This window comes from Mauremys reevesii, linkage group 11 (assembly GCF_016161935.1).
Source record: "Mauremys reevesii isolate NIE-2019 linkage group 11, ASM1616193v1, whole genome shotgun sequence".
In the NCBI taxonomy this organism is placed as follows: domain Eukaryota; kingdom Metazoa; phylum Chordata; order Testudines; family Geoemydidae; genus Mauremys; species Mauremys reevesii.
The window spans coordinates 34,446,400-34,472,044 of NC_052633.1; the positions used below are offsets into that span (position 1 = coordinate 34,446,400).

General features: G+C 36.6%; 1 protein-coding gene across 1 annotated transcript in view; it reads left to right on the plus strand.

Moving 5' to 3' along the window:
* Positions 1 to 25,645, plus strand: part of TTN (titin) — a 308,399-nt gene that overhangs the window by 163,559 nt on the left and 119,195 nt on the right. Inside the window, exons 173-208 of the mRNA XM_039494704.1 lie at positions 817 to 900; positions 1,129 to 1,401; positions 2,998 to 3,075; positions 3,769 to 3,852; positions 4,049 to 4,132; positions 4,419 to 4,556; positions 4,820 to 4,903; positions 5,848 to 5,931; positions 6,377 to 6,454; positions 6,674 to 6,757; positions 6,973 to 7,056; positions 7,281 to 7,640; positions 8,312 to 8,392; positions 9,535 to 9,618; positions 9,836 to 9,919; positions 10,101 to 10,181; positions 10,857 to 10,940; positions 11,662 to 11,742; positions 11,955 to 12,035; positions 13,858 to 13,938; positions 14,825 to 14,908; positions 15,122 to 15,259; positions 15,519 to 15,602; positions 17,455 to 17,532; positions 17,795 to 17,875; positions 18,550 to 18,636; positions 18,954 to 19,037; positions 19,330 to 19,413; positions 19,771 to 19,854; positions 20,898 to 20,981; positions 21,261 to 21,344; positions 22,731 to 22,814; positions 23,449 to 23,553; positions 23,917 to 24,021; positions 24,294 to 24,398; positions 24,661 to 24,732. Of these exons, the coding sequence (XP_039350638.1) occupies positions 817 to 900; positions 1,129 to 1,401; positions 2,998 to 3,075; positions 3,769 to 3,852; positions 4,049 to 4,132; positions 4,419 to 4,556; positions 4,820 to 4,903; positions 5,848 to 5,931; positions 6,377 to 6,454; positions 6,674 to 6,757; positions 6,973 to 7,056; positions 7,281 to 7,640; positions 8,312 to 8,392; positions 9,535 to 9,618; positions 9,836 to 9,919; positions 10,101 to 10,181; positions 10,857 to 10,940; positions 11,662 to 11,742; positions 11,955 to 12,035; positions 13,858 to 13,938; positions 14,825 to 14,908; positions 15,122 to 15,259; positions 15,519 to 15,602; positions 17,455 to 17,532; positions 17,795 to 17,875; positions 18,550 to 18,636; positions 18,954 to 19,037; positions 19,330 to 19,413; positions 19,771 to 19,854; positions 20,898 to 20,981; positions 21,261 to 21,344; positions 22,731 to 22,814; positions 23,449 to 23,553; positions 23,917 to 24,021; positions 24,294 to 24,398; positions 24,661 to 24,732 (3,615 nt within the window). The remainder of the gene's footprint in view (positions 1 to 816; positions 901 to 1,128; positions 1,402 to 2,997; positions 3,076 to 3,768; positions 3,853 to 4,048; positions 4,133 to 4,418; positions 4,557 to 4,819; positions 4,904 to 5,847; positions 5,932 to 6,376; positions 6,455 to 6,673; positions 6,758 to 6,972; positions 7,057 to 7,280; positions 7,641 to 8,311; positions 8,393 to 9,534; positions 9,619 to 9,835; positions 9,920 to 10,100; positions 10,182 to 10,856; positions 10,941 to 11,661; positions 11,743 to 11,954; positions 12,036 to 13,857; positions 13,939 to 14,824; positions 14,909 to 15,121; positions 15,260 to 15,518; positions 15,603 to 17,454; positions 17,533 to 17,794; positions 17,876 to 18,549; positions 18,637 to 18,953; positions 19,038 to 19,329; positions 19,414 to 19,770; positions 19,855 to 20,897; positions 20,982 to 21,260; positions 21,345 to 22,730; positions 22,815 to 23,448; positions 23,554 to 23,916; positions 24,022 to 24,293; positions 24,399 to 24,660; positions 24,733 to 25,645) is intronic.

Sequence of the window (25,645 nt, forward strand, 5' to 3'; positions counted from 1 at the left end):
TCAGACTTACATGATACTTAAGATTAAACTTTGGGGCTCTGGAAATTTATGCACCAGCTCTGCCAGAAAGTTATAAAGAAACTGGGCATATTTCACACAGCCCTAAAAAAATACCCAGTACTGTGTCAAAAAGAGAAGAAGGTCCACCAACAAAGTGTCTACTTTCTCCTGGATGAATCTGCAAAACTGAACATAACCTACATAATAAGCTTTTTGGAGTCTTTACAGTTAAAATCATGTCATTTTCCAGATGTGGACATGGGTTGCTTCTAATTTACTCAAGCACAGGATCACTGCCTACTTCCATCTGTGCAAGTGGCTTCTTTGTACCCACTCTCCCATCTTATGCTAGGATGATGGGGTTGGAATGTTTATCTGTTCTGTACAAATTCTTGTCTCAAGTTGCAGTCAGAGGGCTCTTGCTGTATTTACTGGAGAATCTCAAAGAGAGCCACAGAGCCACATTTGTGTGAAGGACTCTGCTCTCCTCATATGGAAAGGGACAGTCACTGAGGTCACAGAGGGGCTCAATTTTCTCAGAATTTGATTGGAATGTGTAGAAATGCACTGTTGGCAGAAATGGGTACAACATATGTATATGTTGAGATATGTTATGTCTTTTTGTTGTTGTAGTATAAAACTGTTGTTTAATGTTTCCATAGTACCTTGTCAGTCTGCACAGTTGCCTTGGCAATATGTGAGCCACGTATATGTTAGATGCCCTTTTTTATATATCTTTCTTCTTGCCTCTAGTGTTTGTGCTTCTGTATGTTGTTTTTTAAAGTTCTTAAGTGTAAATATTCTGTATCTTTAAAGTGCCTGACGTTCCTGAGAAAGTAGTCATAGAAGAAAAATTACCGATTTCTATTACTAAAAAAGTGAAGAAGCCACCAGCTAAAGGTACATTGTATATAGTATTAGATTCTATAATATAGTTCTAAAGTATTAGAACATATGTTCTTTGTATGTCAGTGCTGTAAATGTGCTGTGAATTCTGCCTTGTGTTTTTACGGAACATTCTTGATTTGATTTAGATTTTACATTACAATGCTTCATAGCTTTATAGTTCTGTTCATGAGTATTTTTATGATGACTTTTAAAATTCTTTAAATTGATATCTTTTTTAAGTGCCTGAAGAACGTAAGACAGTTGTCCAAAAAGAAAAAGTATATGTTGAAGTTCCCCAGTATGAAGAGGAAGAAGAAGAGGTCACCCACTATGAAGAAGAGGTCACCCACTATGAGGAGGAAGAGGAAGTTATCCACTATGAAGAGGAAGTCACCCACTATGAGGAGGAGGATGTTACCCAATATGAAGAGGAAGTTCCTCAATACGAGGAGGAGGAGGAGGAGGAGGAAGAAGTTCCCCAGTATGAAGAAGAGGCTCCCCCACCAGTGAAAGGTATAATGAAATTTTGGGATATAATCATACAGAACTCTTCTGTTTTGCAAATATGATTTTCTTTTAATTACTCCAGTACCTTATTTTAACTTTGTTATGATAATTAATTATTCGTGTGTGTTTCAAAGTATGTTGCATGTTTGAATGCTTACTGTTCATTACAATTTTTGTAACTATAATCAGCGTTCCATGTTGTAAATAAGCAATTGGTAGCATAAGGGAGTCTGTGTAATCAGATAAGCAATTAATGTTACAGTCAGTTTTATCTCATGCTGGTTTGGGACCTTATCTTGTTATCAGTCCATATTTTAAATTCCCGTTGACTTAGTTCAAGTTCCATAATCACAAGAAAAGGCATTTGTAGCCCAATGATGGGAGGGCTAAGTGGACAAAAGCGCCTAAGTGATTTAGGAACACAAATCCCATTCACTTTCACTGTGGTGCTTTGGAAAATCCTAAATCATCAGTGGGATTTTTTTTTAACATCACAGAAGCCAGAAATGGAAAGGGCTGATTAGATTATCCAGTCCATCTCTCAGAGTTTTTAAATATTTTCATAGGGAGAACAGTTGGTGAGTATGCTTAGAAGTCTCCATCACCCTTGCATATTAATCTCCACTGATAGGGTAATCAGGTCAACCTTCAAACGAGAGGGAACTCTTCAACAAAACGTTGTATTGTAAGAATATGTCTATTTGTTGATTCTGAAACAGTTCTCAGGAAATGTTAGGCTTCAACTAATCTCCCAATCCTAATATTAAAAAAAAAAGTTTCAAACTGTCCTGTTTTGACACTTTCAAAACAAAAAAATTTCAATGTTTGGTTTGAAACAACTTTTTAAAAGATGTTAGTTAATTTATACTAAACATTTTATTTTTAAAATGTTGAAATTGACACTAAGCATTGTAATCAACCTAATCCATCTGTTTAAAATTGTTGGTTCATCAACATTTTTGAGATTTCAACTTTTTTCCCTAATTTGGGGATGGGATATTTTTAAAAATCTCAAAATTCCTTGTAGGACAGAAAAACCTTTCCCCATCCAGCTCTATGTCCAACACCTCACATCATAACACAAAGACAAAGGGTAAAATCTAGAACTGCCTGTGTGATTTAGGAGAAGTCCAAATTTCAAAAGGAAGTTAAGGGCTTATCAAAATTTTTGTTTTATATTTTCCCACCCTAGAGGTGAATTTAGAATTTACTTTGATCAGCTAATACAGAGTTTCTCAAACAGGGGTCGCCACTTGTGTAGGGAAAGTCCCTGGCGGGCCAGGCCACTGTGTTTACCTGCCCCATCTGCAGGTCTGGCCGATCGCGGCTCCCACTGGCCGCGGATCGCTGCTCCGGGCCAATGGGACATTAAGATAAATTTGCCTTGTCAGATCAATGGCCCAGTAAGAACTGCAGGATTTGGCTCATTACAAATAAACACATCCCTTTATAGTGCTGTTTCCTGTCTTTTAATATTAAATTGATGTTGAGTGGTACCTGTTTGTGCTGGAGTAACTTTCTTGCACTACAATTGAGTTCTTGTACTTTATGTTCCTGTTGTTTTGTAAGTAAATTCCTAAAACAAAAATGGTATTTTTAAAGTGCCTGAGGTGCCCAAGAGACCTATCCCAGAGGAAAAAGTACCTGTTCCCAAGAGAAAAGAAGCTCCTCCAGTGAAAGGTACATCACCTCTTCTCTGAAGTTATCAAACTTTGTTTAGTATTTAATAAACTTTACTATTATTTGAATATTTGCTGCATAGTTTAGCCATGTTGGTTCTAGGATATTAGAGAGATGAGGTGGGTGAGGTAATATCTTTTACTCGACCAACTTCTGTTGGTGAAAGAGACAAGCTTTTTTGCTTACACGAGCTCTTCTTCAAGTCTGGGAAAGGTACTTAGTGTGTCACAGCTAAATATAAGGTAGAACATAAGGCGTTGAGCATAAGGAGTTAACACATGTTGCAAGACACCATTCAAGGTTATATGGGCAGTTAGCATCTCTGCAGTCATAGGACAAAGGAGGGTTAGCAGGTTACAAATTGTTGTAATGAGCCATAAATCAAGTGTCTTTATCGAGTCCATGATTTTTAGTGTCTAGTAAAGTTATGAATTTAATCTCCCAAGCTCATGTCTTGAAGATGTTGCACAGGTTTACTTTGAGGATGAGGACTGAGAGGTCAGATATGAAGTGATTTGAAAAGTGTTTACCCAGGGGTGATAGGGTGTTTTTGTTGTATGTTTGATATAAACATTTATTACCTTGTTCTTTGGGAGGCATATCTTCATTTGAAATCTTTGTGAACATGTCTTTTTGCTTTTCTGTTTGGAATGGTATGTGTGAGGTATTCTCAATCAAAATAATGTTTTAAAGTGCCAGAGATGCCAAAGAAACCTGTGCCAGAAGAAAAAGTACCAGTTCCTGTGCCGAAAAGAAAGGAAGCTCCACCAGCCAAAGGTACAACAGTGTATGATTCAATGTGTACATCACAATCTTTCATTCTTTACTCACCTTTTCATCATTCCATGCATCATGATGAGAAAGATATTTCTGTTCTTGAGAATTGTTATTCTGTGGTCTTATGTTTCATGTCACTGTTCTGTATCTTATGGTTCAAAAATGAAATTCTCAAAGTACAATAATATCTTTAAAGTGCCTGAAGTGCCACAGAAAGCTGTTCCAGAAGAGAAAGTGCCTGTTCCAGTGCCTAAAAAAGTGGAGGCTCCGCCAGCGAAAGGTACATCAGTTTGTGATGCATCCAAGCAATTCTTTCATTGGTTGCTCACATATGGAACATTACAAGTAAGGGGTCTGATCCTGTTCCAAAAGAACTCAATAGCAAATCTGCTCATTGATTTCAGTGGGTTCAGGATCAAGCCCACACTGTGAATGTTTCTATAATGGAGTGTTTAGAAAACTGGTTTTTGCTTTACACATTTGTACCCTGTTTTATGTTGTCTTTCTATTTTGGAGCATTGGAAACTATAACAATGATTCATAAATCAAAATAATATTTCTTAAAGTGCCTGCTGTCCCAAAAAAAGCTGTTCCTGAAGAGAAAGTTCCTGTTGCTGTGCCTAAAAAACCAGAACCCATCCCTGTACCTAAAAAACCAGAACCCGTCCCTGCACCTAAAAAACCAGAACCTCCACCACCTAAAGGTATATCACCTTCTAACGGAGACTATTTATATATATTCAACGTTTGTGTGTGTATAGACTTACTGTATATGTGTGTATATATATATGTGTGTTTGTATAATATAAAACTTTTTGTTCCATTGAATCTTTCACATCCAAATAAATTTAAGGCACATTTGTGTAATTCCCTCCTTATATGTTGTTTTAAGTGTTTGCTGTCTTCTGTTTTCTGTTTCTGATGTTGTACTAACAATTACATTTGTTAAAACAAAATATCTTTAAAGTGTCTGAGGTGCCCAAGAAAGATGTCTTAGAAGAAAAAGTACCTGTTGCTGTTCCTAAAGTAAAGAAAGCTCCACCAGCTAAAGGTACATAATTTTGGGGTATATGGAAGTGAGTGTTCTGTCATTTGGACATTGACATTTCAGTGGAATTTGGTTATCACTATTTAGATCCTTATTTCCATACCCCAGTGTTAATTGTTAAGGAATAGTAGGGCTCACACAGGGCTTGATTCTGCAGCATTGAAATCAAAGGGAGCTTTGGCACTGACTTCAATTGGCTCAGAATCAGACTTTTAATGATCAGCTGGTTTCCAATGATAATGATCTGCCAAGAACAAAACTAAGAGCCTTGTTGTATGCTAATCAAAGCAGCAGTGCCCTGCACATAGTGTCTGTGTGGCATAATGTGTCTTTTAAACAAAATATCTGGTAGAATTCTCTTAGATTTTCCCTTGGGCAAGGATGTGATATGATCTCTGTGTCCTGAAGAATCTCCCATACTCAGCCTGAGAGATCTGCAGTATATTCTAAAATCTCACAGCATGCACAGCCAAATCTGCTACAGAAAAAGGGTACAAACACATCTGACTGGGTAACAAGAACTCAAATCCTAACTGTGCAAAAGCAGAAATGAAGACAACTGAGATAGACAGCATCCAATGATGTTGAACAATTTATGCCCGTTCAGCAGAGTGGTTTAAAACTAAACTAGAAAGCAAACACACTGGTAGCTCTTGGTATGCAAAATAAGATGCCAAAGGGGTTTCTATGTCCTCCCTTTTTGTAATATGTGTTGCTAATAGTGTTTGATTGGTAATGATGTGTCGTAGATAACTATCAGCAGGAAACTTGCCCAAGCTGTTCCTTACAACCCAATTCCACTGTAACATTACTATGAAATACACATACAGAATATTCTTTGTATCAGTGATTATTATTGTGCAAGTTTGTATCCTTGTGTTTTATGTTGTTTTTCTTTCTGATGTTGTTTGAAAATGAAATTCTTAAAATGAAATAATATCTTTAAGTGCCCGAGGTGCCAAAGAAACCTGTCCCAGAAGAAAAAATATCTGTAGCCATTCCTAAAAAAATGGAGCCTCCGCCAGCAGAAGGTACATATATTAATTGCAAGGCAAATAAGCAGTGTTATTATTCCCTTACATTTTCAATAACCGCATTAACATCCAATCTGAGGCTGAGCCTGCATCCACTGAAGTTTTGAAATTGACTTCACTGGGATAAGGCTTTACAAGATACAGTTGTAATTTTGTCCCATGCATTTGTATTCTTGTGTCTGTGTTGTTCTTCTGTTTCTGATGTATACAATTTCTCAAATTGCTAACGTAAGAAAACATCTTCAAAGCGTTTGAGTTGCCTGAAAAATCTGTCCCTATAGAGAAAGGGTCTGTTGTTTGTAACCTGATTCCACCTTAAAAACACTCACAGTATGTTCTTTAGCTCAGTTCTTGCTTTCTTTGTGTCCTGGCATTTTATGTCCTCTTTCTTTTTCTGGTGTTGCTTGAAAATGAAATTTTAAAAATCAAATGTCTTTTAAAGTGCCAGAGGTGCCTAAGAAACCTGTCCCTGAAGAGAAAGTGCCTGTTCCTAAAAAGGTTGAGGCTCCAACAGTTAAAGGTACAGTAGCTTAAAAATGAAAATATAAACAGTGGCACTAATTAATGTGTATTATTCAACTTCTTATACAAAGCATTTTATAATATGTGCCTTGTGTTACTTCTGTGTTTTGGTATTTGTTTGTAGATTTATATTTCTGTTGTTTGTAAATTTATGTGCTTGGACATTGTTTTTGATATTGTGTAACAAGAATACTAAAACCAGATAATGTCTTTAAAGTGCCTAAGGTGTCTAAGAAAGTTATTCCTGAAGAGAAGATACCTGTTGCTCCTCCTAAAAAAGTGGAGCCTCCAGCTGTGAAAGGTACATGCACCCTTGACAGCTATCATATGTGTTAAAATTGTTGATCTTATTCTAACACCAGCATTTTCTGAATGTTCTGTCAAATTTCTGTGTATTCTTGTCTCAAAGATTAATTGTTGCGCTACAAAATCGTGAGACTGTTTTGTGTTGCTTTCTTATTTGTATTGCTTTGTTAAACCATTTAAAATTTCTAAAAGAAAATCATATCTTTAAAGTCCCTGAGGTACGTAAGAGATCTGTTCCTGAAGAAAAAGTGCCAGCTGCTGTTCCTAAACCAAAGGAAGTTCCTCCAGCCAAAGGTAGAGACACGCCTTACTGAATTTCTTCAAAAGATCTATTGCTCTTACTTGTTTCTAAAATATTTTGGAATGTAATCACTTTTCATAGAATCTCTCTTCCTTTTTACAAAAACTTCTTGTTGTATTTATAAGATGTGTTTTTTTGTTGACTCTTTTTGTCTTACTCTGTATAAGTCATTTCCAATACTTTAAAGGTAGTAACAGTAATAATACTATCTCCAAAGTTCCTGCGGTACCTAAGAAACCCACCCAGGAAGAGAGAGTGCCTGTTCCTGCTGCTCCCCCTGTTCCTGCAGGGAAGGAGTACAAATATGAGTATGAGGAGTATGAGAAGTATGAGACCTATGAGGCTATAGAAGAGTTTGAGGTTCCGGAGCCTGAAGAGATCTATGAGGAGGTTCCGGAGCCTGAAGAGATCTATGAGGAGGTTCTGGAGCCTGAAGAGATTGAGGAGTATGAGGAGATTCCTGAGCCTGAAGAGGTCTATGAGAAATATGAGGAGGTTCAGGTGATTGAAGAAGTCTATGAGAAGCATGAGGAAGTTAAGAAGGCTGAAGAGGCGTACGAGGCCACACCAGCTATAGGTACACCAAATCATGATTTTTCATTGTTAACTCTGTATGTCAAGTTTCCCCCTCATGCTCAGTCCTCCTTTCAGTGCTCAAGTCTGTGTTTTTTGTCTTCAGTCCTCCTTTCCGTGTCTGTAGTTAGTGGTGATAATCAACTTGAGGGCCATTTCCCCTCCCGCACCTCAGAAAACCTATTTGGGGGTAGGATGAGAAGACTCCCACTGAGCCTTCAAAAGCAAAGACAACTTCATTTCACTGTGACTAGAGCAATTTGCACATTGCATAAATGGCTGCCTTATGATGCAATTCAACTATGGTCTACATCCAGTATAATTATGGGTGGCAGCCCTATTTCCTTTTAAGAAACATTTTGCCCCACAATAATTTTCAACCATAGAGCAGCTAAAACTTAGTTAGGACCTTTCTTCCCATCATTATAATTTGAAATTCCCCATACCAACCAGATGGTGCTTTGACAATGATCATTCCCCACCCTGCTGAAAAAGGATCTTCCTCAGTTTTCAGTTGCTCACATAATGTTGAGCACAGTAATTGTTCTCATCTATATTTGTGTGTGTGATAAGGATGTGGTTCTACAAATATGTGATCTTTGCTCTTCATGTCTTACATTGATCCTACATCTTTGCAAGTAACTTAAAAAAATCCCTAATAAAATGTCTTTAAAGTGCCTGAAGTGCCTAAGAGAGCTGTGCCAGAAGAAAAAGTACCTGTTGCTGTTCCTAAAAAAGAAGCTCCGCCAGCTAAAGGTACATCAGCTACTGGATAAATTTAAAACGGAACCCTCTGTCTCCCCAGAATCCCAACTTCCAGTAATGAAGGTCCCTCCTATTATTTGACCATTAAGACTGGAGTTTTTATTTGCCAATTGAGTCAAAATTAGGATTAAGATACAAAATCAACAATATTTCTTTTAAAACACAAAGTCCTGCAGATCCTTTCTCAGAAGGCAATTTTCCTCTGGATCCTTGTATGACATATAAGGAATGGAAAGGTAGGGAATTTATTCAAAGAAGGGCCCACCCCTCTATTCCTTGCTGATGAATAACCTCAAATCTTTTAAGCCTTTTTTTCACCCTCCCCTCCTCATGTCAAATGAATGAACAGTTTCTACCCATATCTTCAAAAACAGTGAGGATCTTTCTCAATTATAGCTATAATTCTAGGGGGGAAGCCTGGCCCCACTGAAGTCAATGGGAACAGGATTTCACTCCTAGTCTGTTCCCTATATCATGCTCTACTAATACAGTAGAAGGCCATGGATAGTACTGCCATTGGCAAGGTAGCATACTTTCTGATGTAGGCCAGAGCTCTATATTGTTCTCACTATAGGGCCATATTTGCACAAAACACCCTTTGTGCCAAATATGCTAGTCCTTACTCATACAAATTATCCTACTGAAAGTCAGTGAGAGGAATTTTTGGATAAGGATTTAGGCCTTGATCCAGCTTTCACTGAAGTCACTGAGAATCTCTCAATTAACTTTAATGGGGCCAAATTGAGGCCAAAACTAGAGTGTAGGATTTACCTCCTAAAGTTGAATGGGAGTTTTGCTTGCATATCAATAGCAGGATACGGCTTCTTAGTTCATGCAATATTTCATAATCTGTCTAAAAGGACTATTTAAAAGTCCATCTGAAATTAATCCAATAAGGAGTTAGTCATGTGTATTTAAAGGAGATTGAACACACCAAGAATCAGGAAGCACAGACATGGCCAGCTAGCTCACAAGTTAATAAAAGTGATGTAGGATGCTGTGTGCTCGTGTTCTTTTAATTTCTGTGATATTTTCTGTTGAATTAAAGTTTTATGTTTGGTTTCTTGTGTCACTTTTATTCTTAAATAATATAAATATTGCAAAATTCCTAAAAGAAAGCAATGTCTTTAAAGTTCCTGCACTGCGTAAGAAACCAGTCCCAGAAGAAAAAGTACCTGTCGCTGTTCCTAAAAAAGAAGTGGCTCCCCCAGCTAAAGGTACCTTTATTCTTTGTTGCCATTACGATACAATGAACTCTTACTTAAGTCTTTGATCTTCATTGTTTGTTGCGTAAGACAGGAATATACTCTGTCTCAGTGATTATTTGTTTGTCCTAATTAAGTATGATCCTGTGTCTTACGTTGTCTTTCTGTTCGTAATGACTTATTAAGTTGTATATGTAAGATTCCTAAAAAAAATACTATATCTTTAAAGTGCCTGAAGTACATAAGAGAGCTGTACAGGAAGAGAAAGTAACTTTGGCTGTTCCTAAAAGGAAGGAGCCTCCACCAGCTAAAGGTACATGAAAACTATAGTTAGACCTATTCTTCTCTGATATCTTCATCAGCATGAATGTCCTGCAAGAAGCATTTAATTCTTGCTTGTTTGACAAGCGTGTCTTTCTGGGCTTTGCTCTTCTTTTTTCTGACTTCCTCTAAGTAACTTTAAAAGTTCTAAAAGTTAAAAAATGTCTTTAAAGTGCCTGCCGTACCCAAGAGAGCTGTCCTTGAAGAAAAACTACCCACTCCTATTCCTGAAATACAAGTTCCACCACTGAAAGGTAGAGGAACCTTTGACTGGAATTTTATGGAAAGACTTCATCTTTATCTCACTCCTAACTAACAGCCGTTAAAGTGTAATTGATGTTCTTTGCGATATAGCCAAGGTCCCTAGTATCCTGCAGCACCTTTGATTCTGTAAGAGGAGTAAGAAATTCTGAGTCAAACACTTCACTTGCGTCACACAAGTGAACTGGAAAGTAACTGCACTTTACTCTCTTGAAATTAAGGGGAAAGGAGTCCCCAACTTTTTAGTTCTAGAATTATATTAGGCCCTGAACTTTTTAGTGCTAGAAGTATATAAGTGAATTTTGTTTAAATTTGTTTAAATTGAAAATGTTAGAGAATAACTTATACACATTATTTGTAAAGAAGGCTTTTAAATATGTATTTAAAACTGGTTGTGCCACAGATATCAAGTTGAAATAATTCAAGGTAGTCCCTTGTATCTTGGGAAGAAAGGAGGGCAAATACAAATGGAAAAGAGTGAATGGAATCTATTCCATGTTGGACCACACTTCAAATCATTCAAATCTGTGGTATTAACTCTGTAATTGAATAATGACCGCTCCTACAGAACTGCAGAGTACTGGAGACTTTGGCAGTACTTTTTTATTAGTTGTTCTTTGTTGTCTTTATCTTTAATAAATAATAATAAATAAATAATATCTTTAAAGTGCCTGAGGTTCCTGAAAGAGTTGTCCCTGAAGAAAAAGTACCAACTATTATTCCTAGAAAAGAGGAAGTTCCTCCATATGAAGGTACATCAACTCTTCACTGGAGTTACAAAGCAACAAACTGCAGAGAATTAGTCAATCAGCTTCATGGTGCAGTCTGTTTTCAATATAATTAGAGGGACACCGTAAAATTTAAATTTAAAGAAAAATTATTTACAGTTAGTTTCAGATACATCCCCATCACCGTTCTTGAGTCTCTATGCCTTTTTGTTTCCAATCATATTTTTCTATTTTTAAAATATTTTTCTCTCCCATGTTACTTTCTGGGAAAGACCCACAAATAAATAGGTTCGGGTTCTGATTCAGGAAAACATTTATGCAATGCTTAACTTTGATGGGACTTGAGTAGGTGCATCTTAAATGCTGTCTTGAGTAATGCTTTGTGCTTTCCTGGGCATAACTGATTACCCAGGAGAAACTGTGAAATTGATTATAAAAAGAGTGCAGTCCAATATAAAAATTAAACTAACTGGAAAAACAAAGGAAAAATATATATCCTATAATCCTATACACACACACACAATCTTTTTTAGTCATCTTAATTGGTATTGCAGCAACAGTAGGTAAAAAAAAATCAGATAAAAGCAAGTGTGGTATTTAAATTGATGATGTCTCCTTAATTTATACATGTGTTCAGGTAGTTATGTTGCTTTATGTGTCTGCATGTTTGCATTATACATTGTCTTTCTAATCTTTGTTTTGCAAATATTTTTGAAATGTCTAAAATGAACTAATATCTTTAAAGAGCCTGAAGTTTATGAAGACATTCTCCCTGAAGAAAAAGTTCCTGTTGCTCCTACAAAACAGGACGTTCCACCAACTAAAGGTATATCACATGTTCAAGCAATTCATAAAGCAAAGAGCTCCAGTACCTTACAGTTATTCATCCTCATGATCCATATTCAGTTCCATGCAAATAATTCATGTGTTCATTCTAACTACTCCTTGATAGTCTTGTCCATCTGTGTCTTCCATTACCCTTCTGTTCTTTACATTTTGTATTTTATAAATTCTTAAAAGAAACTAATATCTTTAAAGTGCCTGCAGTGCCCAAGAAAGCTGTTCAGCAAAAGAAAATACCTGCTGCCATACCTAAAAAAGAAGCTCCACCAATTACAGGTACATGAGCTCAGACTGGAATTTTCATGAAAGAAAAGATATCTTCACCATATTCTGTTTTAGCCTCTTTTAAAGTTGATTTAATGTTCTGTGTGAGATATCCAAGGCCCTCAGTTTACTGCATTGGCTTAGAGGTAGACTCTACAGTAATACAATTCTGAGGCACAAGCTACTGCAACAAGTTCATTCTGTGGTATAATTGATTTTTGCCACAAAGCCTTAAACTTTGTATGAATAATTAACACAGGATCAGACCTAAAAAACATATTTCAAGGTGGGTGCATAACTGGTTGGAAAACTGTTCCTAGAAGTAGTTATCAGTAGGTCACAGTCAAGCTGGAAGGGCATATCAAGTGGGATCCTGGGATCTGTGCTGGGTCTGACTCTATTCAATACCTTCATCAATTACTTGAATAATGGCAGAGAGTGTAAGTACACTTTTAAAGTTTGCGGACGATACCAAGCTGGGAGGGGTTGCAAATGCTTTGGAGAATAGGATTATAATTTTCCAGGAATTGGTCCTGCTTTGAGCAGGGGGTTGGACTAGATGACCTCCTGAGGTCCCTTCCAACCCTGATATTCTATGATTCTATGATAATTCAAAATGATGTGGACAAACTAGAGAAATGGTCTGAAAAAAAAAAGAATGAAATTCAATAAGGACAAATGCAAAGTACTCCACTTAGGAAGGAACAATCAGTTGCACACATACAAAATAGGAAATGACTGCCTAGGAAGGAGTACTGCAGAAAGGGATCTGAGGGTCATAGATGAGTCAACAGTGTAACACTGCTGAAAAAAAAAATCATCATTCTGGGATGTATTAGTAGGAGTGTTCTAAGCAAAACACAAGAAGTAATTCTTCCACTCTACTCCATGCTGATTAGACCTCAGTGGGAGTACTGTGTCCAGTTCTGGGTGCCACATTTCAGGAAAGATGCGGACAAATTGGAGAAAGTCCAGAGAAGAGCAATAAAAATGATTAAAGGTCTAGAAAACATGAGGAAAAATTGAAAAAACTGGGTTTGTTTAGTCTGGAGAAGAGAAGACTGAGAGGGGATATGATAACAGTTTTCAAATACATATAAGGTTGTAACAAGGAGGAGGGAGAAAAATTGTTCTTAATGTCAGAGGATGGGACAAGAAGCAATGGGCTTAAATTGCAGCAAGAATGGTTTAGGTTGGACATTAGGGAAAACTTCCTAACTGTCATGGTGATTAAGCACTGGAATAAATTGCCTAGGGAGATTGTGGAATCTCCATCATTGGAGATTTTTAAGATCAGGTTAGACAAACATCTGTCAGGGATGGTCTAGATAATACTTAGTCCTGCCATGAGTGCAGAGGACTGGACTAGATGACCTCTCGAGGTCCCTTCCTGTCCTATGGTTCTATGATTCTGCAACAATAAAAATCCAGTATTGCAGAATGCTAGGGACCTTGGATAATATTGTGTGTTGTTAGTATCCTTTGTTTCTGTTCATAGTTTGTGTTTGGCTTTTGTCTTAGGCTTTTGTAAGAATTTTGAATTGTCTAAAGAAAAACTAATATCTTTAAGTGCCTGAGGTTCCTGAGAGAACTGTCCCCCAAGAAAAAGTACCTACAGTTGTCCCTAGGAAAGAAGAAGCTCTGCCAGCTAAGGGTACATCAACTCTTCACTGGAATTACAAAGCAGTGAATTCCAGAAAATTTGAGTCACTAGTCTTCATAGTTTAATATCATTAATTTAGGTTTTTGTTATTTTATAAAAGCTTTGTATTTTGTTTCTTAATTCTCTATATTGATATTTTTAAAATTCCTAAACAAACTAATATCTTTAAAGTGCCTGAGATGCCAAAGAAAGCTGTCCCCAAAATGAAAGTACCTATTGTTGCACCCAAAGAAGAAGCTCCACCTTTTAAAGGTACATGAACCTTTGACTGGAATTTCAAGGGCAGAAAAATCTCTTCATTTATTGTTTTCTAACCTCTTTTAATGTGTAATTAATGTTCTGTCTGATATAAACCCTGATGTGGCCATTGTGTTAGTCACTCCTTTTTAGGGGGTGGGAGAAGGAATTTTTTCCCTCACCACCATGTTGCCTGTGGTGGAAGGAGGTTTTTTTTACCTTTCGCACAGTGAGGTCAATGAGGACCTTTTCTGGTGGGGAGAAAAGGTGGTAAGCTATATGTTGCCACTTATTTTGTAAGTGTGATGTCCAGTGCAGGTACTCCATAAAGAAGGCATCCAGTAACCAAATAAATGGCCTAGTAAAGGACTTAAAAGGAGGTGCTGGATAAAGGAACAGAACAGAGAAGGGAAGTTGGGGACTGTTATGATTGGTACGGCAGGGAGCCAACCCCTCTTTCTTATAGCCCACCTTAGCCCTCCTACAGAGGAGGGTGGATGCTAAGGTGCAAGCCAGGAGTTGGTTGGGGGACCTGGATGGAAAATGAAGGGGGGGCTGGTGGAATCCCAGGTAGTTATTTGAATAAACACGGATTTGCCTGCACTGTTCACTTTATCTGCCGGGTAGTCCCAGAAATCTATATAGTAAAGTTGCAGCCTGATTAAATCCATATCAAGTGTCTCCTGTCCTTCTTTTGGTATAGCCAGACAATAGATTTTGTTTTCATGGGGTTTGTTTCATGTTTACTGGCAATTGGCCTACTTCTGAGAAGTAGTAAAGAGCAGCTTTGTGTATCCCACTGCAAGATAGGGCCCTACATTTGTTGTTTGTCATGTTGTCTTTTTGTTCTAAGATGTTGTAAGTAAATGAAATTTCTAAAAGAAAACTAATATCTTTAAAGTACCTGAGGTTTATGAGGAAATTCCCCCAGAAGAAAAAGTTTCTGCTGCTATTCCTAGAAAAGAGGAATCTCCACCAGCTAAAGGTACATCACCTTTTCAAGGAATTTACAAAGCAAAGAATTCCAGAAAAATACAATTATTCATATGCATGGTTTAATTCATGTTCAATATGTTCAGTCAGTGTGTTGGTTCTAATTGATCCTTGCCTGTTTTACCAATTTGTCTATCTTTGTTTTATGTTGTATCTCTGTTTCTTATATGTTATAAATTCTTAAAACCAACTAATATCTTTAAAGTGCCTGAGGTGTCCAAGAAAGCTGTCCCAGAAGAAAAAGTGCAAATTGCTGTGCCTAAAAAACTGGAACCTACTGCTGTACCTAAAAAACCAGAACCCCGTGCTGTGCCTAAAAAACCAGAACTTCCACCAGCCAAAGGTATATGTTAACTGATAAAATTGCAGATAAAATAAAGAGTCTTGTGCTGAGAGAAAAAAATCTTCTTTGTCTAGGACTTTATTCATAAATTGTAATCATTTGGTAATTTGTAAATTCTGTGTGTCAAACTGTCATCAGGATTTGGCATCATTCATGTTATGTATGTCCCTTTCTTATGTTTCTTTACTATTTTTAATTGTTTGCATATGCCTTTGGAATTTCCAAATTCCTAAATTAACATAAATGAATATCTTTAAAGTGCCTGAGGTGCCCAAGAAAGCTGTCCCAGAAGAGAAAGTACCTGTTGCTGTACCTAAAAAGCCAGAAGCTCCACCAGCTAAAGGTATAAAGCATCATAAATGAAATCATGATACAAAATATCTTTCTTTTTCTCTGGTAATCATTATATTTCTTGAGGTTCATCCTGTCTTCTTCTTTTCTTTCTTTTTTTTTTTTTTGGGTGAGGGGTGTCATCATCAAATAGTCGGTAAAGTCTTTTTATTTGCCAGTTTCTTCTCCCCGAGATGTGCAAGCGTAACTCCCATTCCCAAGGCATATAAAAGGATGTCAGACAACTGGCTGAAAGAGAAAGGAATGAAATTGTATTAAGTATTATAATCAATAAAAATAATATATCTAAGCCCACATACAGGCAATCCTTACTCCCACCATATGAATATCACAGCTGCTGGGCTTAAAGAGGGAAACTGAGTCACAAGTCAACCCAATTTAGGCTTAATCAATTTTTGCCTTTATTTATACAATTTTAGACAGAATTATTTTCACTTATAATGTCTGAACATATGTTTATGCCAGACAATAACAGACAAGATGGAATTAGTAGGAGCCCAAGTTACCACATTCCGGAGCACTAGGAAGTCTTTCCACCTTCCATGATGGTTGTCACCTCCTCTGATCTCCTGGTCTCATCATGCATTCCTGTTCTTCAGTTTCTGGTCCAGTGTTTCTCCTATTAGAGGCTTGTTCCCTTGAGGGTTTTTTATACCTTTCCACATTCCAGATTATTTAACCTTTATCCAATTGGCTTTTACCACATAAACCCTTTATTTTTTATGTAACTCATACATTACGCATGACCAAGCTTCAGTAACCCAACTTCTGCATTTTTCTGCTGGTTTTGCAGTTTCTAGGTCATGTTATTCTGTGTCATCCTGTTCCTAGCATTCCCAGAAAAAGGATGTTTTTATTTATCATTACATGTTTATGTACCTCTGATTTACATCTTCCAGCAAAACATATTACTTATTGTGCCATCAAAAATATCATTTAAAACAAATCAGAAATTCTATGCAAAACAGTAATTTGCAAAACCACATTTATGCCAAGCAAGGTGTTGTGCTGAGTGTTTGTCATCTTATCTATACTCATTCACTATCCTTAATTACAATTCATTCAAATATAGCAAATAAAGATCTTACTCTTACCATTTAACAATTCTTCATTTTTATATTTCAATATCATAAATCAGAATATGTATCTTACCATTCCCTACTTAATCTAATAAGTCGGGGGAGTTATGGAAAACACAATGATTCTTTAATGTTAGCATTTCTTATCCTTTTTTAAACGTGTTTTCAAAAGCCTTTTTCATTTAGAATCCAGTTTTGTTTGTGACTCATAACAAAAAAAACTTCATTAGAAATTTTCCTGTGTTGTATTTCGAGGGGTGCCTCAAACAATGGTACCCCAATAACAGTCGTTGTAAATACCGTCACAAGATTCATCAAATCCATCCACAGCCAGCAGATCATAATATTGCAAAGTTCCCATTTGATAAAGCTCACTTTGATATTAGTGGATATTTGGTTATTGATTTGCGTGGGAGCAACAGAAGACCCTTGGGCCAGTTTCTATGATTCCTTCAGTCAATTAAAAGTCTCTAGAGTTGCCAATTTGGATGGTGTGCCACCAATTGGCTAAATAAGAACAACTGAAGTTCCTGTGAATAGCTCTGGCAACCATGCTGTGGCTAGAAGAATGATGGGCCAATGGAAATTTTGTGATGAAAATATCTCTTTGTAATTTGTACAGAATGTTTGTGTTAACAACTGGTATTTATATTTAGCATCTTTAATGTTCTTTCATGTCCACTTGTTTTTTGTTACTTTTCTGTTCATAATATTTTATATGTATCTTTGGAATTCGTAAAAGTAAAAGACACTAATATCTTTAAGTGCCTGAGGTGCCCAAGAAAGCTGTCCCAGAAGAGAAAATACCAGTTGCTAAAAAGCCAGAACCTCCACCAGCTAAAGGTACATATTAACAGTGGGAATGTTATAAAGAAAAAATATCTTTTTCTCTTGGAAATTAATGGTTGTGTTTTGTTTTGTATTTTTATTCTCATTTAAAGATTTCTTAAATAGAAGTAACACACTGAGTTATGTGTATAACAAAGCACTCTTTGACATTACTAATGTTCCTGATATGCTTTTATGATTGCTCTTTTTATTCTTAATAATTTGCATACCCTGGAAATTCTGAAATGTAACAGAAAGTAATGCTGTTTCTTTAAAGTGCCTGAGGTGCCCAAGGAAGTCCCAGAAGAGAAAGTACCCATTGCTGTGCCTAAAAAACCAGAAGTCCCACCAGCCAAAGGTACAGCTCACCACAGCTAAAACAACAGGGGGTGGGGAAGAAATGATCTTTGCCATGTTCTTGCAAATGTTGTATGTTAAGTAAGCATCACCCTGCCTTATTTATTTTTTATTGTGAGAAACCTATTCATTTGATGGCTATAATCTCTTTGTTGTTTAACCATAACTCTCATCAGTGTTAATGGTTGTTAAGGATATTTGCCTAACAAAATAGGCAAGAGGGTGGTCCTTGAGGCAAACATTAGCAGGTCAGATCAAAAGGGGATTAAAGAGTCTCAAGGCACATACTGAATGACCCAGGCCCAAGTGGCTTCAGTCGGGGTAGGATGAGGCCCACAATGTGTGGATGGAAAGAAGTTGTAGAGATGAGAAATGTTAGGGGGAAAGGGAAGATATGTGGAATGGACAATGTCAGCCATAGCCAAATGGCAATCTAAAATGACAGAATAATTTAACCACGAAAGAGAAAAAAATCCAGCAAGTACTGAAGAGTGCAGGGTATAACAGTGAAATATGCTTATATTAGTGGAAGGGAGGATAAGACCAATATATGTGTGTCAAACTAATGGCTTCATTGATGATCTCCATAATTTGTGTTTTCTTCTTATTCTTAACATTTTATATGTATCTGTAAAATTTCTTATAATAACCAAAACAAATATTCTTTCTTTAAAGTGCCTGAGGTGCCCAAGAAAGCTGCCCCAGAAGAGAAAAAAGTACCGGTTGCTGTGCCTAAAAAGCCAGAAGCTCCACCAGCTAAAGGTACACATTATCATTGATAAAATCATGACAGGAATTTATCTTGTTCCTTCTGTTGTAACTTTTTTAATAGTAATTTTGAGCTATCTTTTTCCCCACTGTAATCTGCAATTTTATATATTTTGTTTTGTGGGATTCTCTTCTCCTCTTTATACTTAAATCATTCTCATTCAACAGTGGAGTAAAATAGTGTAATATGTAAGATCAGACTTTGAAGCCAGACATCATTGATGCTGTTTCATGTTCTTATTGCAGCTTTTCTGTTCTTAACTCTTTGTATGTATACTTCTTAACATAAAAATAAATTAATATTTTTAAAGTGCCTGAGGTACCAAAGAAAGTGGTCCCAGAAGAGAAAATACCAGTTGCTGTGCCTAAAAAACCAGAACCTCCGCCAGCTAAAGGTACATGTCATTATTGGGGGAAAATAAAGCAATGGCAGGAAATCATAGTCTTTTTCTTCTGAACATTATTTAAAGACAACAGCAAAGACCTTTCTCTGGTCTCTTGCTGTTGGCTGAGATTTGTAAAACCTACTTATTACATGTAAGTGAGACAAACTGATTGTGGAATATGATAGGCTCTTTAACATTGTTGATCTCTCTGTGTTTTATGTTGGTTTTTCTGTTCTTAATACTTTGAACGTATTTGTGAAATTTCTCATAGTGAAAGGTATTAATATTAATATTTTTAAAGTGCCTGAGGTGCCAAAGAAGGTTGTTATTGAAGAAAAAGTACCAGTTGAAGAGCCTGAGAAACCAGAACCTCCACCAGCTAAAGGTACATGTCATCACTGATGAAATCATAAATAATCTTTGTCTTATTTTCTGGAGTACTGTTTGAACATACACTTCTTTTTCTGCTGTGAGATTTGTAAATTGTTCTTGTGTACGCTGTGGTACATGTGTGGGGGTGGGAATAGAAAGAGACGATGAAATTCAGCCATGCACAGAGCTCCAGAAGAAGACCAATGCACAGGGGAAATTTCATGGAGAGAGAATGAAAGAGGAATTGATGTTTATATCTGACATCATCAATGTTTTTGATGTCCCTGAGTTTTATGTTTCCTTAATGTTCTTAAAATTTCAAACATATCTTTAAAATTCATACAAATAATAGACACTAATATCTTTAAAGTGCCTGAGGTGCCCAAGAAAGTGGTCCCAGAAAAGAAAGTACCAGTTGACGTACCTAAAAAAACAGAACCTCCACCAGCTAAAGGTACAAGTGCTCAGCGATATCATCATAAGGAAGAGCCTTAGTCTTGTCCTTTTAAACCTAATTTTTAGCTGAATTTGTCCAGTCCATTTTCTGATATCTGAGATTTGTTGATTCTACTCAGTGTGTGAGATGTAATCCAGGGGTGTCAAACATCTGGTCCACTGAATATATCTAGCCATTCTATATTTTTTGTCATGGTTGTTTAACATATTCAAAACACTCAAAGCCTGATATTTTTAAAAGAGCTTATGATTGTGCAGAAAACTTTCTCAGTGTGAACCCAATGTAAGCTAATGCAATGCTGTCTTTCTGAGTCTGCACACAGTCTAAAGTAATGGATCAGAGAGGTGTAAACAACTCTGTCCTCCCCATCCCCCATTTACTTGAGCATTAACACCAAAATCCAATGGTAGCTATTTAATAAAATCATTAATTATTTAATCTGGGGTCATTGTAGCAGATGAAATGAGGAATGGGGTGAGAGGGAAGCCCAATGAGTAGGGAAGGCAATGCAGAAAAGGAATTACAGGTGGAAGAAAAGAGGAGTCTCACTAAAACAATAGTAGAGGAAGATGAACAGAATAGAAACAAAGGGTAGAAATAGTGATAATCCTAACAGGGAGTTTATTTCCTCCCATGTGATGGTGAATGTAAATACAGACTACTGAAAAAAATCTGAATAATTATAATTAAGATTTTAGTTACTACATAAAGGTCAGATTCCATGACTGATCTGTGTTCATCCTCCCTTTGGGAGTTACCCATTGTGTAGAGAGAGGCATAAATTCTTACATTTGTACTCTGACATAGGGATCAGAAATAAAAATGGAATTCAGCTTTCTCACACAATGTGTTTGACACCCTCGCTATACTCTATGTGCATGTGTGTGTATGCGAGAGAGAGAGAGAGAGAGACTAAGTGTTGTTTGACTATGAACTCGTTAATGTCTTGAATATGTCCTTGTTTTGTTTCATTGTTCATCTTATTGTTTTATAAACAACTTTGACATTCATAAAAATAAAAGATACTAATATCTTTAAAGTGCCTGAGGTGCCCAAGAAAGCTGTCCCAGAAGAGAAAGTACCCGTTGCTGTACCAAAAATATCAGAACCTCCACCAGCTAGAGGTACATGTTATCATGGATATCATCTTAAAGAAGAATCTTTGTCCTATTTTCTTTAACATTATCTTAACATTTTTGTCTAGTTCACTTTTTCCTAGCTGAGATCTGTAAAGTGTACTCACTGAGCAAACAGTGCTGAGTAAAAGAATGTGAATGAGTAATCAAAGCCTGACTATGGCATCATCAATGTTTTTAATATCTCTGTCTTCTATGTTTCATTCTTCTTAACGTTTTGAACACATTTTGATAACTGTAAAATGAAACAAACTCATATCTTTAAAGTACCTGAGATGCCTGAGACAACTGTCCCAGAAGAAGAAGTCCCTCTGGCTGTGCCTAAAAAAACAGAACTTCCACCAGCAAAAGGTGCATGTCTTGAAAAATCTTTGTCTCATTTTCTTGACCATCATCACTTTTCACATACTTTGTCCTGTCCATTGTCTGCTACCTGAGATTTAAAAATTCCACTTGTTGTTTGAATTGTACTTCCTGGTGTCAAATACTTGACTCATTTATTGTATCCGGTCACAGGAAGTATTTTCCTGGTCTGCTTTACATATTCAGATTGCTCAGAATCTAAGATTTTGTGTTTTTTAAAAAGTGAAACTATTGTTATGAGAAAAACTTGCCAAATCTGAACTCAATTTAAGCATGTGTCTACACTGCCCCACAGTTCAAACCAGGGGATGAGAGTAGAAGTATATACCAAAGTTCTGAGCTGTAACTCCCCTGTATTGAAGCTGTGGGCACAAACTTAAAGGTCCTGAGTTTGCACTATGTGAACTCAAGACTCAAGTCTCTAAGGTGCTACAAGGACTTCTCGTTGTTTTTGCTGATACAGACTAACATGGCTACCACTCTGAAACCTGTCAAGACTTTTAAGTTCACGTTCGCAGTGTCCACATGGGGGAGTTACAGTGCAGCACTTTGGTCGTCACTGTTACCCACTCCCCCTAGTCCAAACTGCAGGGAAATGTAGACATGCCCTTAACGTCTGCAGCGCCCTCTTCCTGAGTCTGCTGGTAGCCTGAAGCAATGTATGTGAGAGGTATTAACTCCTTCTCCTCTCCTGCTCCCTCTACACACACACTTACACATTTAAATTCACTGAGCATTAATTCCAAAGCATAATGATGACATATTAATGTAGCATTTTTCATTTTAATGGATGTAATGAGGAAAGGGTGGTAGTGAAGCCTAGCAGATAGCAGTGAAACTGGAAGTTTATACAGGGAAGGAAATGCAGTGAGAAGAAAAAAGGAGACACAAAGACAAGAAAAGAGTGAGACAGAGGTAGATATAGAAGGAATAGAAAGAAAGGACAGAAATAAGGGAGTGTTGAATGTTCCTCTCTACTCCCCCATTCCCATATGGAATGTGTAGACAGATTACTGAGCAAACAGTGAATGCTGATAACAAATAAAAGTTTATTTACAACATAAAGGTCAGATTTCACTATTGATATTTGAGCAGTCCCTTCCATTGTGAGTACTGCTCTGCATAGACTGGGTAGATGTACCTGAATTCATACCCAGACAGAGGGATCATAATTAAAAATGCAGTTCATCTTTTTCACAAAAAGCATTTGACGCCCTTGTTGTACTGCGTGTGTGAGACAGAGAGACTCCTTGTTTGAACATGACCTCATTAATGTCTTGGATATGTCCATGTTTTATGTTTCGTTGTTTGTCTTCTCTGCAAAATACACAACTTTGACATTCATAAAAGTAAAAGATCTTAATATCGTTAAAGTGCCTGAGGTGCCCAAGAAAGCTGTCCCAGAAGAGAAAATACCTATTGCTGTGCCTAAAAAACCAGAACCTCCCCCAGCTAAAGGTATATGTCATCCTCAATGTCATCATGAAGAAAATCTTTGTCTTATTTTCTTGAGCATTATGTTAACATCATCTTTATTGTTGTTCATTTTTTCCTATCTCAGATTTGTAAATTGTACTAATTGAGTAGATTGTACTGTCAGAGTGTGAGTGACTAATCAAAATTTGAATATTGAATCTCTAATGTTTTTGCTATCTCATCTTCTATGTTTCATTGTTCTTAATGTTTTGTACATCTGTTGAGTACTATAATATAAAGCAAACTAATATCTTTAAAGTACCTGAGATACCTGAAAGAGCTGTCCCTGAAGAGAAAAAACAAATTACTGTGCCTAATATAACAGAACCTCCACCAGCTAAAAATTCAGATAGATCAGTATTACTACTTTTTTCTTCCTGAACAGTATTTTAACATACTGTTTCCTGTCTGTTATCAGCTATCTAAGATATGTAAAGTGTATTCATCATGTGAACTGGACTGTGTAAGTGTGTGTTATGTTAAGTGACTAATCAGTATTTGAATGTTGCTTCATAAATACATTTTGATATTCATGACTTTTGTTTATTTGTTCTTCTTACTGTTTTGTACATATCTTTAACAATCATAAAAGTAAACAGAAATATTGTCTTTAAAGTACCTGAGGTGCCCAGGAAAACTGTCCCAGAAGAAAAAGTGCCTGTGCCTAAAAAAACAGAACCTACTCCTGTGCCTAAGAAACCAGAACCTCCACCAGCTAAAGGTATATGTCGTCATCTACAATATCATGAGGAAGAATCTTTGTCCTCTTTTCTTGAACATTCTTTAATATATTGCATCCTGTCCTTTTTTCAGTTATGGAATTAGTACTCATTGTGTAACTGATAGTTTGTGTGTGTGTGTGTGTGTGTGTGTGTGTGTGTGTGTGTGTGTGTGTGTGTGTGTGTGTGAGAGAGAGAGAAATAGAGAGAGAAAGAGAGAGAGAGAGAGAGGCTCTATAATACCTGAATAGGGATGGCATCTTTAATGGTTTTAATATCCCAGTATCTTCTGTTTCATCATTCTCTTTAATGTTTTGTACAATTCTTGATATTCATGTAAGTAAATAGAACAAATATCTTTAAAGTGCCTGAGGTCCCCAAGAAAACTGTCCCAGAAGAAAAAGTGCCTGTGCCTAAAAAACCAGAACCTACTGCTGTGCCTAAGAAACCAGAACCTCCACCAGCTAAAGGTATATGTCGTCATCTACAACATCATGAGGAAGAATCTTTGTCCTCTTTTCTTGAACATTCTTTCGTATATTGTGTCCTGTCCTTTTTTCAGTTATTGAATTAGTACTCATTGTGTAATTGATACAGGAGGGGAGAGAGAGAGAAAGGCTCTACAAATCTTAATATTGAAGCCGTCATTAATGTCTCAATGTCCTCTGTTTCATCATTCTCTTTAATGTTTTGTACATATTCTTGACATTCATGTAAGTAAACAGAACCAATATCTTTAAAGTGCCTGAGGTGCCCAAGAAAACTGTCCCAGAAGAAAAAGTACCTGTGCCTAAAAAAACAGAACCTACTGCTGTGCCTAAGAAACCAGAACCTCTACCAGGAAAAGGTACAGATCAGTAATAGAACCTTTTCTTTTTCTTCTTCTTGAACAGTATTTTAACATACTTTTTCCAGTCTGTTATGTAAAGTGTCTTCAACATGTGAACTGTTGTGTGTACAACAGTTTGTTGTGTAAGTGGCTAATCTGTGTTTGAATGTTGCATCGTAAATGCATTTTGATATCTATGACTTTTGTGTAATGTTTCTCCTTAATATTTCACACACATCTTTAACAATCATAAAAGTAAACAGAACTAATATCTTTAAAGTGCCTGAAGTGCCCAAGAAAGCTGTCCCAGAAGAGAAAGTGCCTAAAAAACCAGAACTTGCACCTGCTAAAGGTACATGTCATCATTGACGTAATCATAAAGAAGAAACGTTGTCATGTAAATTATACTCGTGTGTGTGTTTTTGTTAGTTACAGAGAGAGACTATATAATATCTGAATGTTTGCTATCCCAGTGTCCTATGTTTCATTGTTCTTTTTAATGTTTGTTCATATCCTTAATATTCATGCAAGTAAAAGATACTAATACGTTTAAAGTGCCTGAGGTGCTAAAGGAATCTGCCTCAGAAGAGAAAATATCTGTTGCTGTACCTAAAATGCCAGAACCTCCACCATCTACAGATATCATTGACATCATCATAAAGAGGAATTTGTCTTGTTCTCTAAAGCACTGTGTTTAACAGAAAAAGGATAGGACAAAATATGTTATGAGATTTGTAAATTTTACTCTGTGCAATTTGAAGTAAACATGTCCTGTGCATTTTCTGTATCAGCTGTGATAGTTGCATTTGTCACAGTGGAATATCAGTCATACTAAAAATTACATAATATTTTTAAAGGGGCAAATATATCTAAGGAAGTTGTTATTGAAGAAAAAGCATTCTTAATGATGGCTAAAAAAGAAGATCCCCCAATAAAGATGCAATCTATCCATTCATAAAAGCTGTTATTAACAACATTGTATGCTGGCAGCATTCCAATTCTCATTTTTGTTATTGCTTTGTCTTGCAAACATTAAATTATTTCTTGCACTAGAGTCCTATCTAGTTCAGTATTCTTCATTTTTTTCAATGACTACAACAACAAATCACCTGCCAATGTAATGTTATATAAAACTGTCACTATGCAGAAGCAGCAATGTGCACCAAAATTCTCCTGAGAGCCATAACTAATCCAAGATTATTTAGAGATCAAAAAATCTGCCCTCCCACACAGATCACTCACTAAGACGTGAATGCATCAGTAAT